The following is a 17203-nucleotide window of genomic DNA, read 5'->3' on the forward strand; positions in this document are numbered from 1 at the left end:
AGGCAGGCAGCATCATTCCTGTGGGAATGATTCTGGAACTTTCAGTGTGTCTGGAAGGGTCAGCTGGGGTGGGCTGGGCAGTGGCCCCCGGAGGACGCATATGAAGAAGGGGTATAGGCTGCCCAGCCTTTCCTCCCTCTGGGCCCCTGAGGTCATGGCCCTGGAGAGAGGGCCACTCCTGCTGCTCACCCTCAGCCTGGGCCTGGCCAGTGCCCAGAAGAGTCTAGAAGAAGTGCCGGTGCAGCCAGGCTTTGATGCGCAGAAGGTAACCGTGCTGCTCGGGTCCCATACTCAGCCCTGGGACGAGGACCTGGGTGCGAGTGTCACCTGGAGGCTGTGCTCGGGGGTCGTGGGCAGGACACAAAGGGCAAGAGGCCAGTGGGGGTGAGGGGCATTTCGGGCCCAGGCACGGCCTCCCTGGATGCTCCGCGGGCTGGCTGTCCTGCCCAGCCCCAGGCAGGACGGGGCTGTCTTCTTCCTGCACAACCCTCACCGGCTCTGGGCAGGGAGGGACCCACCTGCCCTCACCCATCACCGTGGGGAGTGTGGGGGGTGTGAGGGGGTGCCTAGGAGCCAAGCTGGAGGCTCTGGGCGCCACACAGCACAGGACCCTCCCCACTCCTCCACCTGCACCCCTGCAGGTGGAGGGGCGCTGGCTGACCATCCGGCTGGCCACCAGCGACACACTCCTGGTCTCCCCAGAAGACCCCTTGAGGCTCGCTCTCCATTCCATTCGGACCTGGAACAGGGACCTGGAGTTTGTCTTGTTCTGGACGTAAGCACAGCCCCTGCAGGTCCTGGCCAGTGTTCATGCTCAGGGCCCCCCAAAAGACAGTGACCAGGGGTTAGAACCAGAGGGACCCATGGCACGGAACTGGGGCTGGAGACGCTGCCCTGAGAGGTCTGACGCTCCAAAGCTTTACGACAAAGGGCCGGTGGGAAGACCCTCCCCCAGCTGGGTCCTTCCTGCCCATCAGCTGGGGGTCCTGGTGGGGCTGTGCTGAACTCAGTGATACTGAGGACAGTGTGGAAACAGCCCCGGAGACCATCAGGGCCATATCCTACTGATGCTCAGCCAGAGACACCAGAGTCTGTCAGCACACAGCCCACTCCCCACCCACCCAAATGGAAAACTAAAGATCCCAGGGTGGGGGGCATGGGGTGGGGCCAAAAGGCATAGTCTGTGCGTGGAGCCCAGCTGATCGGGGACAGCAGGACAACGTCCCCCACCCCGAGACCTGCAGCTCTGAGCCAAAGACAGACTGGGTCCAACCCCTTCTGGGAGGTTTGGCTGCATCCCAGAAATAAGAAAGCCTGGTTCCTCACTCCAGCCCCTCCCCACCCCCATGGGCCTACTGTGCTCTCCCAGCTGGGTGACCCTCCAGAGCCCAGAGAGCCAAGAGCCTCAGGCAGACACAGGGGACCTCAGCGGGGAGCAGAGTCTGAACTGGCACCAGCCTGGAGGCCAGGGGGCCAGGGAAAGGCAAGAGGGCGACCATGTGTAAGTTCCTTTCTCTTTTTTCAGAGGAAAGGGGGTGTGCAAAGGACTCAATGTCACCGTCCACCCAACTGGGCCCCACGGCCAGTACCAGGGTTTCTGTGAGTAGCCCAGCTCTCTGGCCGGGGTCCCATGCTGGCGGTGCGGGGCAGGGGAAGCTCAATGCCCAAACAGCCCTGGGGGAAGTATTGGTGCTGGAAGCAGACATCCTCCCGGGGTCAAGTGCTCCCCACAGGGCGGGTCTGGGCCTGAGGGGCGGAGGACAGAGACACCACCGTCACCCCCTGGGGTCTGTCCCCACAGTTGAGGGAGGTGGCCGCATGTTCGTCCGCTTCGTCAGCACTGACTACAGCAGCCTCATTCTTTATGTCCGGTTCGAGGACGGCGGTGAGGTCACCAGCCTGTGGGCGCTGCTAGGTAGGTGGTGGCTGACCCTAACGCTGGACACTCCCCACGTCTGCCCAAGACACACGTTTAGTGCCTGTTGTTCTGAGGGTGTGGGTGCCAGCCTGACCTGCTCAGAGCTGCACCACCACACCCCTCCGCCCAGCACCCGCCGTTCACACACTTGCCCACGCACACGTGCTCGCCTCATCCCTACCTCCTCCCTGCTGTGTGCTGGGCGTGTCCTGGGAGCTTGGATTTTCCGTGGATAGATCAGAAACAGCCCTCCCTGTCTTCCATGGGGGGAGGCAGCCCCTTCCCTGATGAACCACATAACAGTCCCTGAGTCACAGCGGGAAGCAGTGGAGAGCACATTGTCCTGAAGACTAGACAGATGTGAGAGGGGCTGGGGGCGTCTGGAGATGGGGGTTGGGGGCCACAGCAGCAGGGTTCCGGTAGACAGAAGGATGGGGGTGCGGTGAGGGTAGGGGTGCCGTGTCATGCAGGCAGCAGGCCCTGCGTGTGGAGTGAGGACCTTCTGGGGGTCCTTGCCCGAGGGGATAGGGCCTCACTTGCCCCTTCCAGGAGCGCTGAGCCCACTCAGCTTCTGGAGGACCCAAGGCAGGCCAGGGGGCTGCTGGGTAGTGGGCTTGGGCCTGGCAAGGAGCCAGGAGCAGGGGACACGCCTGAGAAAAGCCTCTGGCTTCTCAGCTTCCTCACCACCAGCCCCTCTGATTTCAGCCAGAAGGGTGCTCAGGGACCCCAAGTGGTTGGGGAGATACCAGGAGTATGTCAGGGAATTCCAGCTGCAGGAAGCCCAAGTCTTCAACATGGATGGTAAGCACTGCCCACTGCCTCTCCCTTGTGGGCTGGGGGGTTGGGTCCGGAGCCCCCACTATCCATAACCACAGGGCCAGAGCACGTAAAGTCACGGCCAGCCTCTGTGGGGCAGCCGGTATAGTCAGGCCTGTGCCAGGCACCTCAGCTGCCAGCGCTCACAGAGACCCTGTCATGTGGTGATGTGCACACAAATGTGTCTCCATTCTGTGATGTGGACCCTGAGGCTCAGAAAGGTTCAGAAACAAGGTCAAGGTCACACAACCGGGAAGAGGAGCTGGGGGGCACTGGCCTCCCCCTTGTAGCCCCGCCCCTGGGCATCATTCAGTCGATCAACAAACACACAAACCAGGCCATTCTGGGAGCTCGGGATATAGTTCGAACAAGACAGGCACATTCTCCAGCCCATGTGCAGTTTCCATGGGCACACTAGTTCCGTCATTAATTTGTTAGGGACAAGTGCTGAGGTCATGGGTGGGAGACCATGCTGTGCTTTGGACAGGACAAGAGACCAGGGTCAAGGCCAGGGAGGCTGTCTGGAGGATGGAACCGTGTGGGCTTGTGGCAGGAGCACTGGGAGTCCAAGGGAGGGTCTGTGGGTCATCGAGAGGCACAGGGCTGCCACTAGGGGCCCAGTGAGGGACAGTGGTTGTGTGCTGTGTTTAATTGCAAAATGAATGGAGAAAGGCCTAGAATCCCCTTGTTCTCCTCCCTCCACAGCCCAGTGCCCCCCACCCGCAGCCTATGCCAGGGCCCGTTCCTGAGTCTCCTGCCGGCCCCTCCTGCCACGCGGCCCTCGCTTCCCTGCCTGCTCCCTCCCTCCCACTCACCCAGGTATCTTCCCACCCCCTCGGCTACCAACAACGCCCTTCCAGACTGGCCATGCCCCACCCTCTCTGTCCCTTTCCTTGCCTCTCCCTCACTGGGTTACCAGGTCCTGCCAGCCAAAAACTAAGAGGCCCCCAGCCTCCCCCAGCCTGGGCATGGACCTGAGAACACTGTGGGTGGTGATGAGGGGGCAGATGGCCTGGAGCTCCTGGCCACAGTGGGCACAGCATTACAGACCAGCAGATGGAGCCACACGAGGTGTCCTTCAGGGAAGGTGACCCTGCGAGGGGCTGAGCTGGCATCCTCTGATCTGCCTCCACCTGGGTCCTGCTCTGAGGCAGTCCCCACCCAGGTCAGAGGGGCGTTAAGTGACCACAGAACCAGCACTTGCTCCGCAGAAGAGCCAGGTAAACGACAGGTGAGCTGAGACAGGCCACCACCCTCTCCTGAGTGTCAGGGCCCTATGAGGGTGATGCCTGGATGGAAGGCACCCACCTCTGTCAGGTGAGCCAGGGGCCACCCACCAGCCGGGCAGGCTCTTAGGAATCTGGATCAGTGGCCTCGATACTATGTCTGGAAATGCCAGGGAGACAGGTATGACCAGCACCTGTTCCAGAAACACCTCAGCAAGGCGGCTTCCACCACAGCCAGTCGTCAGCATGGTGGTGAGAACCAATTGGCCACCTGTGTGGGGTCCACCTGTGGCTCACACAAAAGCTGGTGCTGAACAGGTGTGCAACGCATGCAGCTTCCTACGAATCAGCAAACCCAAGAGGGAAAGTGGGACGGACACAGCATCGTCTCAGAGCACATGCTCAGACACTGAGCAAGAAATCTGCAGAATTTCTGCGGGGAACTTTTTTCAAATCCTTACTCTGGGTCATGGAAAAAATTACTTGAATAAATAGATATGAGATATTCCTGTGTGGTCAACATCGTAAATATTTACTAATCCTCAAATTAACCTGTACATGTCAAGCACTTCAGTCAGTAAATCCTTCGGGATATTTCCCCCAAACTGTGAACCTGAGTCTAAAATTCTCACGAAGGGATGAAAGTTTTGAAATGGTTTAGAAGAGTCACACAAAGTGATCAACAATTGCCCACAACTGACATCAGGATCCAATGACTAAAATTGTGTGGCCTTAGCTCAGGGGACAGAAAGAAAGATCAGTGAAACTGGTTATAAACTCAAGAAGTGAACACAAGCCAGTATAATAACTTAATATGTTATACAAATGGCCCATCTTCAAAAACATTATTTATTCCACACGAGTGTTGAAGGAAGTGGCTGAGATACTTGGAGGAAAAAAATCAGGCTAGATATCTAACTTGGCACGTTATCTTAAAATTAATTCCTGATGAATTCTGAGTCACAAGAAACACTGTACGCGCTGCACTGTCTGTGAGCTGGGGATGGGAAGTCTACACTGTGGATGTAAAGACCAAGGGAGAAGACGGTCATTCTGAAAACTTCGACTTTGGTACATCGAAAACATCCTCAATAAAATGAACATAAAGCGGCAACTTGAAATTCATGTTTTCGACAAATGTGACGGTGTTCATATCCCATCTGTGAGTATGGACAGTAACTTTTCACTAATGTCACTGACAGGCCACGTGAACCGATGTCTGACGGCACCCACTCACCGTCGGCAGCTTTCACAGTCAAGGGTCAGTGCCTGGGCATCTCACCAAGGCCGTATGGAAACCACCCTGAACGGAATGTTACTCGATGACCGGCTGTATGTCCAAGGTCGCCGGAGGACGAAAAGCAACACTGTTAGCAAAACGAACCCAACAGGTCACTTGCACATACACACATCACAGGCTGATAAATGCAGTTTAAAAGAAAGTTTGACCTCACAAGGAATCCAAGGAAAGAGATGCTATTTTTGCTTATTTAATGGGCAAAGTGAAAATTTCAAAACGGAAAAAAACAAAAAACCCCACCTCAATCAGTGTCCGCTGTGTGGGGACGCGTGCTCTTGCTAGGAGGGGCAGGAGCTGGAACGGACACTCTGGATGACCTGGAAACAGGCCTGTTCTTGGACCTGGGAACTGTAGAATTCATGGGCTTACCTGTTCTCCTTCCCAAGATCACCTTTCATATCGATCCCATGCTTTTTTTAAGGTAAAATTTCAGAACCGCTCTCAAGTGTCAGCCATAGCCATAAATTGTCAGGAAAAAATCGTTTCTGTTTGTTTCCGTGCAGCACTGGAATCAAGTCGCCTTTTCTCTCCAGGCCCAACCTGAGGTCACTGTGGACATAGGGCTTGTGGCTAAGGGGACATCTGTTTTCTCTGTGTTAAGACCTGTGTAGGTCTTTTTAAATGTCAAGAGCTACTCTGTGACACACCAGAATGAAGGAGTCACAGAAACAGCCTTGCAGTTCAGTCAGAGGAGACTCTGCGAGACAAAGCTGCACCCTGACAACTACCCAAAAATAAGACCCAGCTGGACCATCAGCTCTAATGTGTCTTTTGGAGCAAAAATTAATATGAGACCACCCGGTCTTATTTTAATATAAGACCGGGTCTCATTTTACTATAAGACCGGGTCTTATCTAACATGATATAATATAAGACCGGGTCTTATATTAATTTTTGCTCCAAAAGACGCATTAGAGCTGATGGTCCGGCTAGGTCTTATTTTCGGGGAAACACAGTACAAGCTCTAAGAAGGTCTTTGTGGTGACTGCACCAGGAGAGGGGGTGGTGACATCACACGAATGAAAGGGACAGCAGGTCTCAGCATAAACCAGTGGGTAGCTCGTTCTCGGCCCCAGCTTCTGTCCCATGAAGTCATTGTCAACGTTCCTTAACATTTTAGTCTTAGCTGCCATGACTGTGGGCCACCATGGCAAAGCACCGCAGACGGGCGGCTGAAACCACTGGTCCACGTCCCACATGTGGAGGCTGGGCGCCCGAGGGCCGGGTGTGGGCAGGGCTGGGTCCTGCTACGGCCCCTCCCCTGGGCCTGCAGATGGCCGTCTCCTTCCTGTGTCCTCATCTCCTCTTATACGGTCACCAGTCCTAAGGTCAGGGCCACCCTAGGAACCTCATTCCACCTTAATCACCTATAAAGACCCCATCTCCTAATACAGCCACATTCTGAGGTCCTGGGGGTCGAGGCTTCCACCTGTGAATTTGAGGGGACACAATTCGGGCCACACACTTACTAAACTGTTTTTCATGTCATAAAAGGGGGGCTAAGAAGAGCACTCATTGTGACCTTGGGCCCTCCGGCCCTCACACGGACTCTGTAACCTTTCTCTCTCATGAACCTCCACGGCGCTCCAGGCTACCCACGTCCTCGTCACTTTTGAACTTGCAAAAGAAATGCCACCAACAGCCTCCTGTCTCCTGCCATGCCACGGGCCGCTTGAGGGCATAGCTCTGTTTTGAACTATTTCCATTCCTCATGGCCCCTGCAGGGTGCCTCACCCCAGGGCTCAGTACACGTCTCTCCTTAAGAAAAAAGACATATAAAATGCCTAGAGCTTTAAAAAACTGGAGAGCTCTCCTCGTAACAATAAAAGACATGGCCGCCCATGTCCGGCCACACACTGCAGAGTGAGGCTTTGAGAGTATTAGACTCAGCAATAAATACCCCAAATCTGAGGAACGCACTCGTATTTCATGTGAGTGAGTTGATGAATGCTGTTTCCCTTCACCTACAATCCCTTACCCTTTTGTGTGTGTATATATATACATATATATATGTTGTTGTTCCTTTTTTTTTCTGAACGAGAGTCTTCCTCCATTAAAATAATGTATTTTGTGCGTCCAGAATTATTTCCAGGCTGCCTACAACATACAGACGCTAACGTCACTGTGTACGAAACATTAAATAGTCATTCTTTTATCCTTTGTCTGGCATTGGCCACGTTGGATGATGGTTCAGCAGCGCAAGAAGAAGTTTCCCCTGGACCGAGGCAAGCTTTCCTGCGTGAGGACCTGGAAATCTTGCGGCGTCCTGTGCTGCATGGGCTGGAGGCTTGCCCGCCCCTGGGGGTGAGGGGCCACGGTTACAGCGCCCCCCTTGTGAGCCGCAGCACCTTGACTGACCGAACCTGCGGGGGCGGGAGGAACGCGGCGTCCCAGCTGTATTCCGGCGACAGCAGCCGGGCGGGCTTGTGCAGGAAGAAATACTTGTTCAGGTGGCTTTCATAGGTGCTGTTCAGCCCATTTTTGGTGTCATGGGTCACTCCTTTTAGATAGTCTTCGATGAGGTTTAAAACCTGCAGGGGCGTGCCACCGACAAGCTCACCGTCATAAAAGAAGTCCCCCTGTCCAAACGGGATGCAGGCTGCGGATCGGGGCCGCCTCTCGTAGGGGGCATTCTCAGTGTCTCTGAAGTACCACCAGGCATGGAGCTGGGCCACAGAGGTGCCCAGGGTCTCCACGCCAAAGTCGCCCTGGAAGACCTGCTCCACTGTCATGCTGAACAGGAAGTCGACCTCGTCCTGGATGTGGCTGACAATGTGCTCACCTAAGCTCGTCATGCGCACAAGGTCGCGGTTGTGCCACCAGCTGTCCTCTTCAATGGTCAGCACCTGGAACGTCCGAAGAGGGTCTGGCTGCAGGTCTGGCATTCCGTACGGGTCCTTCATCATGACGTAGAAGACAACCCGGTATCCCACCATAAAGTGCTTGTTTGCAGACCGTAAGAACAGCTCCAGGTACTGGTCCACGGTCCTGCAAAACACACCCACGCGGGACCCCCTGACTGTCCCAAACGGTTTCCGGGGAACACGCATCACTATGTGTATTGTCTGACACATGATGCTGAGGGGTACAGGGGGCTGGGGGCCTGAGGAAAGCCTTTGAAGTTTTGGAACAACTGTTGGAAACAGAGAGAGAACTACTGTGTTTCCCCGAAAATAAGACCTAGCTGGACCATCAGATCTAATGCATCTTTTAATAAGACCAGGTCTTATATTAATTTTTCTCCAAAAGATGCATTAGAGCTGATGGTCTGGCTAGGTCTTATTTTCAGGGAAACACGGTAGTGCCAAATGCATGTTAGTAAAAAGATACAACCCAGCTAAGGATGGGGAGACATCCAGGTCACACCTCAAGCACGGGTCAACCAGATGCAGTGGTCCTGGGTGCCATGAACAGCGTTTCAGAGGCAGGAGGGCCATGGGTGCTCACTGCATTTCTCCCAAACCAAAAAGTGCAGAGGTAGCCCTACCTGCCCACAGCAAAGACTGCCAAGCCCACGGTGAGGTTCCGCTCTCTGTAACGGCTCCACAGGGCCTGTCTATTGAAAGTGCCTTCCCATATGACAGGCGCACGCCAGTCCGTGGTTGCTATGACGTCAGGGCGTTTTCTGTCGAGCAAACAAGGAATGAGTGACACTGGCCCTGCCGTGGCTGTGACCGCAGCACAGGCTGCCTGAGTCACAGGCACTTGCAGAGCCCGCCATGTGCCTGGCACTGTGTTTGAGGGCCCTGTGCGCCGTTCACTATTACAGTCTTTGTCCTCCACGTGGGGAAACTGAGGCACAGGCTGGTCGAGTGACTTGCCCAGTACCACAGAGTAACCAGAGCAACTCAGGGTGGGAGACGCGGCCAGTTCCTGCTTCCTTGTGAGCCCAGGGCTTACCTTCTTTGAGGTCTCACTGCAGCTTAAACGTAGGCTCAGTCAGAGCATCCTCGGGTGACTGCCTGCAGCTAGCACTGTGGGCACAGGAGCAATGCCACCCTGTGTGCCCTGTGTTTGTCCCTCCTCCTTTTCCCTTCTCTCCTCCTCCTAAAAGATATAGAGGGGGCTTTTATTGTGTTAGTTTCCCCTCATGCTTGAAGTCCCTCTGCACCATCCATCAGACATGAAAAGTCACTTCAAAAAGGGAGAGAGACAGCTGATTGGCTTTCAATAACAAAATAAAAATAGCATTTAAGGTACGCAAAGCTGGCTCATCAGAAAAGCATTCAGGGCAACCTACCAACCATATCAAGAAGCTACAGAATAAGTCGGGTGCCCATATCAACTGACACAGAAAAAAAGCATCATACAAAGTCCAATACCTGTTCGTGATAAAAAAGAAAAACTCTCCAAAAAACTGGAATAGAGGTGAATTACCTTCACTTGATAAAGAGCATCTACAAAGATCCTGCCACTGACATCACACTCAGGGGTGACAGCCTGAATGCTTCCTCCCTGTCTGGGAACAAGGCAACCATACCACTCACCAGAGTAAGAGGTTCTAGCCACTGCAATAAGGCAAGAAAGGAAATAAAAGCATCAGGCTGGAAAGGAAAAATGACACTTGCCCTATTTGCAGATGACTTGATTGTCTACACAGAAAATCCTAAGGAATCTACAAAAAAATCTCCTAGAACTAATAAGTGGGTTCAGCAAGGTTACAGGATACAAGGTCAGCACATACACAAATTAATCTGATTTCTAAGTACTAATGGACATGCAGGAATGGAATGCTATTTACAGTTGCTCCCAGAAAATAAAATACTTTGATAAGCCCCTCTGCCCATTGGCAGTAGCTCCCCATACCCCGCCCCCCCATCCCCACACAGCCCCTGGCAACCACGCATCTACTTCCTGTCTCTGCAGATTTGCCTGTCCTGGAAATGCCACATAAATGGAACCACACCACTGTGGACTTTCATGTCTGGCTTCTTCCACTTAACACATCTTCAAGGGTTATCTGTGTTGTCGCATGAATCAGCACTTCATTCCTGTTATGGCTGAATAATATTCCATTATATGGACTTTTTATCCATTCATCCATTGATGGACATTTTGGTTGTTTACATTTTTCAGCTATTATAATACTGCTATGAACATTTGTAAACACATTTTTGAACACATTTGTGAACATGTTATTGATTCTCTTGGGTAGGTACCTAGAGGTGGGATTTCTGGGTCATATTGTAATTCCATGGTTAACTTTTTGAGGCCAAGCTGTCTTCTATATTTTTACATTCCTGCCAGCAGTTTATAAGAGTGTAAATTTCTCCACCTTCTCTTCAATACTTTTTGTGGTCTAACATTGTCATTCGCATCATCCTGCAACATTTACACACCATAGGTGTGAAGTGGCATCTCGTTATGACCTAGATTTGCATCACCAATGATGACAGGATCTTTTCAAGCACTTACGGGCCATCTGTGTGTGTTCTCTGGAGACCTGTGTATATGGATCCTTTGCCCATTTTTAACCGCTATTTGTCATTTCAATTTAAGAGTTCTTTATATATTCTGGATACTAGACCCTTATCAGGTATATGGTTTGCCAGTATTTTTCCCATTCTCTGGGTTGTCTTTTCACTTTCTTGATAGTGCCCTTTGATTCACAAAATGTTTTAATTTAAAAATGAAATCCATTTAATCCATTGTTTTCTTTTGTTGTGTTTTTGGTTGATCAGGCTAAGGAAGTTCCTTTCCCTTCCTACTTTGTTGAACATGCATGTTGTGAAGGGATGTTGGATTCTGTCAAATAATTGTTCTGCATATGTAGAGATGATGGTGTGGTCTTGTTTCTCATTCCATTTCCATTAATGTGATCTGTCACATGATTGATTTTCATATGTTGGGCCATCCTTGCATCCCTGGGATAAATCCCACTAGTTTGTGGTGTATAATCTTTTTCATGTGTTACTGGATTTGGTTTTCTAGTATTTTGCTGAAATTTTTTTTAAATTAAAGTTTATTGGGGTGACAATTGTTAGTAAAGTTACATAGATTTCAGGTGTACAGTTCTGTATAACGTCATCTATAAATCCCATTGTGTTTTCACCATCCAGAGTCCATTCTCCTTCCATCACCATATATTTGGTATTTTGTTGAAATTTTTTGCGTCTATATTGGGGATACAATTAACATCTTAATTTATAACAATCTGGATCACTTAATACCAACTTAATTTCAATAGTTTACAGACTTTAATCCTATATATCTCCATTTCCTCTCTTGTCTTCTGTGCCGTTGTCAGACTAATCACACCTTTATACACTCTGCTGCCGCCAACACAGATTTATAATTGTTACTTTATGCAGCTGTGTTTTCAATCAGATTGGAGAAAATTGCAAACGAAAATATGTGTAATCCGTCTTTTATATTTACCTGTGTAGTTACCTTTACTGATGTCCTGTATTTCTTGACATGGATTCAAGCTACTGTTCGGTGTCCTACCATTTCAGCCTCAAGAACTCCCTTTAGTATTTCTTGTACAGCAATTCTGTTAATGATAAATTTTCTTCGTTTTTGCTTTTCTGGGAATGTCTGAATTTCTTCTTTTTTTTAAGAATAGTTTTTCTGGATAGAGAATTCTTATTTGACAGCTCTTTTTCTTTCAGCACTTTACATATGTCATCCCATTGCCTTCTAGTCTCCATGGAGCTGATTAAAAATCTTGTTCGTCTTATTGGATCACTTCTCTTCTGCTGCTTCCAAGATCCTTTCTTTGTCTTTGGTTTTTGTTAATTTATGATCTACCTAGTAGTGGGTGTCTTTGAGTTTGTACTATCTGGACTTTGCTGAGCTTCTTAGATGATTGATTCCTCCCTCCCCATGCCCCCACCCCTGCTCAAATCTACTGTTGAACTCCTCTAGCAAATTTATTTCAGTTATTGCACTTTTTAACTCCACAATTTCTATTTGGTTATTTTTTATGATTTCTATACTTTGCTGATATTCTTTCTTTGGCAAGGCATTGTCCTCATACTTTCCTTTAGCTCTTTGAACATATTTAAAAGAGCTGAGTTAAAGTCTTTGTCTAGTACGAAAAAGGAATTCACAGAAGATTAAATACAAATGAATGACAAACATATTAAAATATGCTCAAATGTAATAATAATTACATAAATGCACATTGCATTGGGATATCTTAACTAGCAGTTTTGCCAAGAATAAAAGAGTTAATGATACTTTAGTTCATCTGTTGTAGATAAGAAAAGAAGATGGCATGATTGTTAAAGGGAAAATTCTATCAAACCTCCATCAAAATTTTAAATGTCTGCCTTCCTTGATTTTATAACTCTGTTTTGGGAATTTATCCAACAGATATAGCCACGTGACAGTGTAAAAATATGTAAGTACAAGGTTAGTCACTAAAATATCGCTTGCAAAAGCCCCAAACAGTCTAAACAATCTAAAACCAATAGGGAATGAGCTGAATAAATTACATATATAACCATCAAGTGGAATACTCCGTGACTATCACAAAAAGCACCTCCCCACCCCGGGAGCTGGTACCAAAATCCAGAGGGGTCGTTCCTGACATTTTCAAGCTGCCACCCAAGAGATTTTGTCTTTCACTGAATGAACAGGAAGGGTAAACCATGTGGAGTTTGTCCATATTAACAGCCTTGAAAATTAAAACCCCAACTGCTGGGCACCTCCCAGGACAGCTAAAACTTGGTGGTTGGGGGAACAAACCCTACCACTCCAAATTGAGTTCTACTGTGCGTGTTTGTGTGAGCAGACATTTTGCTCTTACCTAGGATTAAACCAGTCTGAGAGCCCAGGTTCTTCTACTTGGTAGTTCCTGAGTGCGAAGGGAAAAACGAATTATCACATAATTCATTTGTTCAACAACTCCTTGCTGAGCCCCGTGTTGGGGAAGGTGCATTTGGTGCTGGTTCTGCTGCTATGAACATACAGCCCAGACCTGCCCGGGGGAGCTGATGGCAGAGGAGCCTGAAATCATCCCGGCAGGAGGTGCTAACAGGAGACAGGGCTTCTGGGAGCGTGAGCGGCAAGTTCACCCCAAAGCATTTTGGAGAAGGGACAGCTCACCTGGCTCAGGAAAGGAACAGGTGGTCAGGAAAGGGTGTAGGGTGAGGAGGTGATGGCCAGGAAGGCAAAAAAATTAGAGAAAGCATATCCACACAAAATGCAGATTTAATTCACTCACCCATTCATCACGCACGAGTGGCTTTGTCATGTGTTGACGTGAAGGGGTTGGAGTAGGAGTCTCGCGTCTTTAATTTTCATTAAAATATGTGATTCATCTAGGTTGTTTTTTTTAAAGAGTTTTATTGGGGGATGTGAATAGGACTTTGTGGGGGCAGAGCCCCAGAAAGCAGTTTCCAGGCTCTCGGCCTCACGTGGAAAGGTGCTGGCTCAGGTAGTAAATGGCCATCAACTGTGATTGGATGGCCATCAGCTGTGGCTAGTTGGCCGTCAGCTGTAACCAGTGAGCCATTGGCCACTAATATAACAGCTGTGGCTACGCTAGCAGCAAATGGGGGCTAGCAAGAAGATGGCGGCTGAGCCTGCAAGCGGTGCAGTGAGGGTTGCGAATTGTGTGGCTCCTGTTTCTCCAACCCAGCCGCCAGCGAGCATATAGTGGTATGGCTCCCCTACCTATGGCTCCGTGGGTGTTCCTTTTTGGCCTCACCATGTCCTGCGTTCTTATGTGGGGAGCGGGAGCTGAGACCCCGCATGACACCCCGCGTGAAAGTGGTGCAGCGAGCAGGGTCTCCCACACAACAGACTTTATTGGGGAACAGTGTGTACTTCCAGGACTTTTTTCCAAGTCAAGTTGTTGTCCTTTTGATGTTAGTTGTGGAGGGTGCCGTTCAGCTTCAAGTTGTTGTCCTTTCAGTCTTAGTTGTGGAGGGCGCAGCTCAGCTCCAGGTCCAGTTGCTGTTATTAGTTGCAGGGGGCACAGCCCACCATCCCTTGTAGGACTCGAGGAATTGAACTGGCAACCTTGTGGTTGAGAGGATGCGCTCCAACCAACTGAGCCATCTGGAAGGCAGCTCAGCTCAAGGTGCCGTGTTCAATCTTAGTTGCAGGGGGCACAGCCCACCATCCTTTGCGGGACTCGAGGAATTGAACTGGCAACCTTGTGGTTGAGAGCCCACTGGCCCATGTGGGAACCGAACCGGCGGCCTTCAGAGTTAGGAGCATGGAGCTCTAACTGCCTGAGCCACCGGGCTGGCCCCATCTAGGGTTTTATTATGCTTTTAATTATTCAATCACCAACCTTTTAGGCAATGAATTTCCTTCCATAACCCTGGGGTATTTTGTCAACACGAGAAATAACTCTGGGAGGGCGTCCCGTTGTGACATTACCGGAGGCGTCCTTAGCCACAGATACGTCATTATCAGGTTCCCCAGGACAACACTGTCAAAGCCCAGGCCAAATGTCACTAAAAACATGAAGTGACAAAGAAGAAACTTACGAAAAAGTGGTCCTTCTTTTAGAATGTTGGTGTTGTGGACCAACATTCTATGTCCTGAGTTCGGACGGAATGACGGATGAGTGGACCGCGGTTGGCTGAAGGGGTCCTGACCTGAGAGGGACACTTGAACGACTGGCAGAGGCAGCCTGATCCTGGGCAAGCAGGGGACGCGGGCCATTGAGGCCGGAGGGGGACGTTACCACAGGCTCCTGTGCCGTACACGCCTGAGCCCAAACCGCATTCTCACATGTCCAGCCGCTTCCAATGCAGGCCCAATAAGCATCAGGTCAGCCCGCTACACATGGAAGTGAGCCCCACGTCCGCTCACCACACAGACAAACCCGGTCTCTGCTGCTCTTCGGGGTCTGACCCACAGACGCCCTCCCAGCTGCTGGTGACTTCAACCAGACGGGCTGCACCCTCCCCACTCCCCTTCAGGGTGGGGGAGCACTGTTTCCAGAAGGGCTGCTGTTCAATAAACCTGGTGCAATACTGCCATCTCGTGTTTTGTGCCTTCCCTGCTCCACACACACGTGTGCTCACAGTACATACATGTAACCGACACACAGATATGCACACCTCTAGACTGCTTCTGAACCGACAGGCAGGAAGCCAACACTGGGGGCCTTTGGGGGTTTCTGTCTTTGCTTTTCTGGTTCTGTTGCCAGAAAATTGGAACCGCTTGGCTCCTGCAGTGTTGCTCTCTAGCTTGTGGGATCTTTATCCACAGATTCTTGCTGGCAGACGTGCAGGTCTGCCAGACACCACACGGGCTCCGGTTCCATGTGGGTTTAAGATAAGCAACGAGGGAGGTTTTAGTGCAAGTCCCAGTGGTGCCTGCCAGGAAGCGTTCACCGTTGATCAGAAATTCAGCCATAACTCAGCATCCTGTGGTTTTCGTGCCTAAATTTGTCAGCCCTAAAGGGTCAGTAAACAACACTCTTTAGATAAATGAAAAAGTTATTTAAGTTTTGAATTTGAACAAGGCCTATTGCAATTTGAATCACAAAAATTCTAGAATTCAGATCCATTTATTTTAACCCAATAATTATCGAGCACCTATTATATACCGGGGGGATTGACAGTTGTGGGCCATGCCAGAGTCCCGCCGTGGACGAGTGGGCGAGCGTGGGGCCCAGAGCCCCCTTCCTGCCGAGGAGGGCACGTGGGTCACTGTTGTCATCGCAGAGCCGACCTGAGTACTGCTGCACCTGGCCACAACCCCTTTCCTTCGGGTGAGATGCCACAGGAAGAGATGCAAAATGGTGCAGGGTACCAAAGCAGTGGGGTGACTTTTTCTTCTTTGGTTTTGCATATTCATTTATTTTACTGTATTTCTCCTTCCTTTTTAAATACACTTTATTTTTAGAGAACTTTTACAGAAAAAGAACAAAAACCAAAAAAAAACACACCTGTGAAGATAGCACCTGGCAGGCCCCGAGCCCATCACCTGTCACCAAAAACCTGGACGACACTGATGGTTACGCAGCAGCACCCAGGTCTGCCCTGCCAGCCCCTCCAGCTTTCCCCTCGTGCACTCTCGCGTTTCCAGGGTCCCACCCGGGACCCACACGACGCTTCATTGCTGCTGCTCAGACGGCACTTGGTAAATAATCATTGAATGTTTAAAATGGAAAGAATCAACATGCGCGTGCTTTGTCCCACAAACAGGAGGGATACGCCTGACCAATTTCAAGTGTTATTAGTATCTGTGGACCAGATTCATTTAGATCACGTCTGCCAGTTGCTACTGGTCATGGATATTTTACTCTTACCTGAAATAGCGTTCAACACACAGGACAAACAAGGCCAGAAGCAGCAGCTTTCTCATAGAATTCATTCTGTCCTGGAGGGAAAGGAGAAAAGTCAATTTCAAGTAGTACCACGTTACCCCTCAGCCATCTTCAGCAGTGGATTCATTTACAGACCAGGGGCGCCATCTGAAATGTCTGCTTCCCAAAGGCTCAGCTCAGGGGCCAGGGAACCCCTATTCTGCTGGAATGCCCTCTGGGTGCCGCCTGGCCCTCTGGGGGCTGAGCACACACAGCCTGTGACACTCCTGTCACTTATGAAAGTCCACCCTGTTGCATAAAAGGAATATGTTCCATCTCTCCCTGCTCAGCTGGGAAAGAAAACGAGGTCATGCCGAGGGTGTCCTGAGCGGGAGGGTGTGGTCTGCCCCCAGCGCCCACGTTTGACAGTTTCTTCTTCACAGAGGTGGTAACGTGGGTCATTTGCCCACGACTGCGGTTGTCTGAACACACATGGGCTCTCGAGGTAGGTGCCTGTACACAGGGACTGAAGCCTGACCAGAGGCGTGATGCTGCGATATGGCCCCGGCCGCTGTGTGGGGCGTTCTCATGGGCGCCTGTCCACAGGTCTGCAGGGACCAGGCCACTGGGGGTGGGGGGTGCTGGAGCACAAGGGGGCTCCTGACGCTTCACCCCTGGCCCTTGTGTGACCAGCAAGCCCTTCCGATTGGTGCCGACCCATTGGG

The 17203-nt window shown here is 50.7% G+C and overlaps 2 protein-coding genes across 2 annotated transcripts; one reads left to right on the top strand and one right to left on the bottom strand.

The window, feature by feature from the left end:
• The first annotated feature begins 154 nt into the window (after positions 1-154).
• LOC109460889 (lipocalin 1-like) lies at positions 155-4404 on the top strand. Its single transcript, XM_019756690.3, has 6 exons — positions 155-265; positions 642-775; positions 1526-1599; positions 1802-1915; positions 2624-2719; positions 3440-4404. The coding sequence occupies exons 1-6, from the start codon at positions 155-157 to the stop codon at positions 3481-3483; spliced, it is 573 nt and encodes a 190-aa protein (XP_019612249.3). The 3' UTR covers positions 3484-4404.
• Positions 4405-7578: 3174 nt separating this feature from the next.
• GLT6D1 (glycosyltransferase 6 domain containing 1) lies at positions 7579-16667 on the bottom strand. Its single transcript, XM_019756689.3, has 4 exons — positions 16482-16667; positions 13014-13061; positions 8748-8885; positions 7579-8248 (listed from the first exon to the last, which is right to left on the bottom strand). The coding sequence occupies exons 1-4, from the start codon at positions 16544-16546 to the stop codon at positions 7579-7581; spliced, it is 921 nt and encodes a 306-aa protein (XP_019612248.2). The 5' UTR covers positions 16547-16667.
• Positions 16668-17203: the final 536 nt, after the last annotated feature.

The sequence above is a fragment of the Rhinolophus sinicus genome, chromosome 16 (genome assembly GCF_057876585.1).
Source record: "Rhinolophus sinicus isolate RSI-liver-muscle chromosome 16, RSI-T2T, whole genome shotgun sequence".
NCBI classification, from domain to species: Eukaryota; Metazoa; Chordata; class Mammalia; order Chiroptera; family Rhinolophidae; genus Rhinolophus; species Rhinolophus sinicus.

What these genes read in the sequence shown, in the direction of transcription:
- LOC109460889 (XM_019756690.3), top strand. Translation starts at nt 155, where the DNA reads ATGGCCCTGGAGAGAGGGCCACTCCTGCTGCTCACCCTCAGCCTGGGC. An exon ending in GAGTTTGTCTTGTTCTGGAC is followed by an intron (nt 776 to 1,525) that starts GTAAGCACAGCC and finishes CTCTTTTTTCAG; the next exon opens with AGGAAAGGGGGTGTGCAAAG. An exon ending in CGGCCAGTACCAGGGTTTCT is followed by an intron (nt 1,600 to 1,801) that starts GTGAGTAGCCCA and finishes CTGTCCCCACAG; the next exon opens with TTGAGGGAGGTGGCCGCATG.
- GLT6D1 (XM_019756689.3), bottom strand. Translation starts at nt 16,546, where the DNA reads ATGAATTCTATGAGAAAGCTGCTGCTTCTGGCCTTGTTTGTCCTGTGT. An exon ending in TCAGACTGGTTTAATCCTAG is followed by an intron (nt 8,886 to 13,013) that starts GTAAGAGCAAAA and finishes TTTGCTCGACAG; the next exon opens with AAAACGCCCTGACGTCATAG. An exon ending in GCAGTCTTTGCTGTGGGCAG is followed by an intron (nt 8,249 to 8,747) that starts GTAGGGCTACCT and finishes TGTGTTTTGCAG; the next exon opens with GACCGTGGACCAGTACCTGG.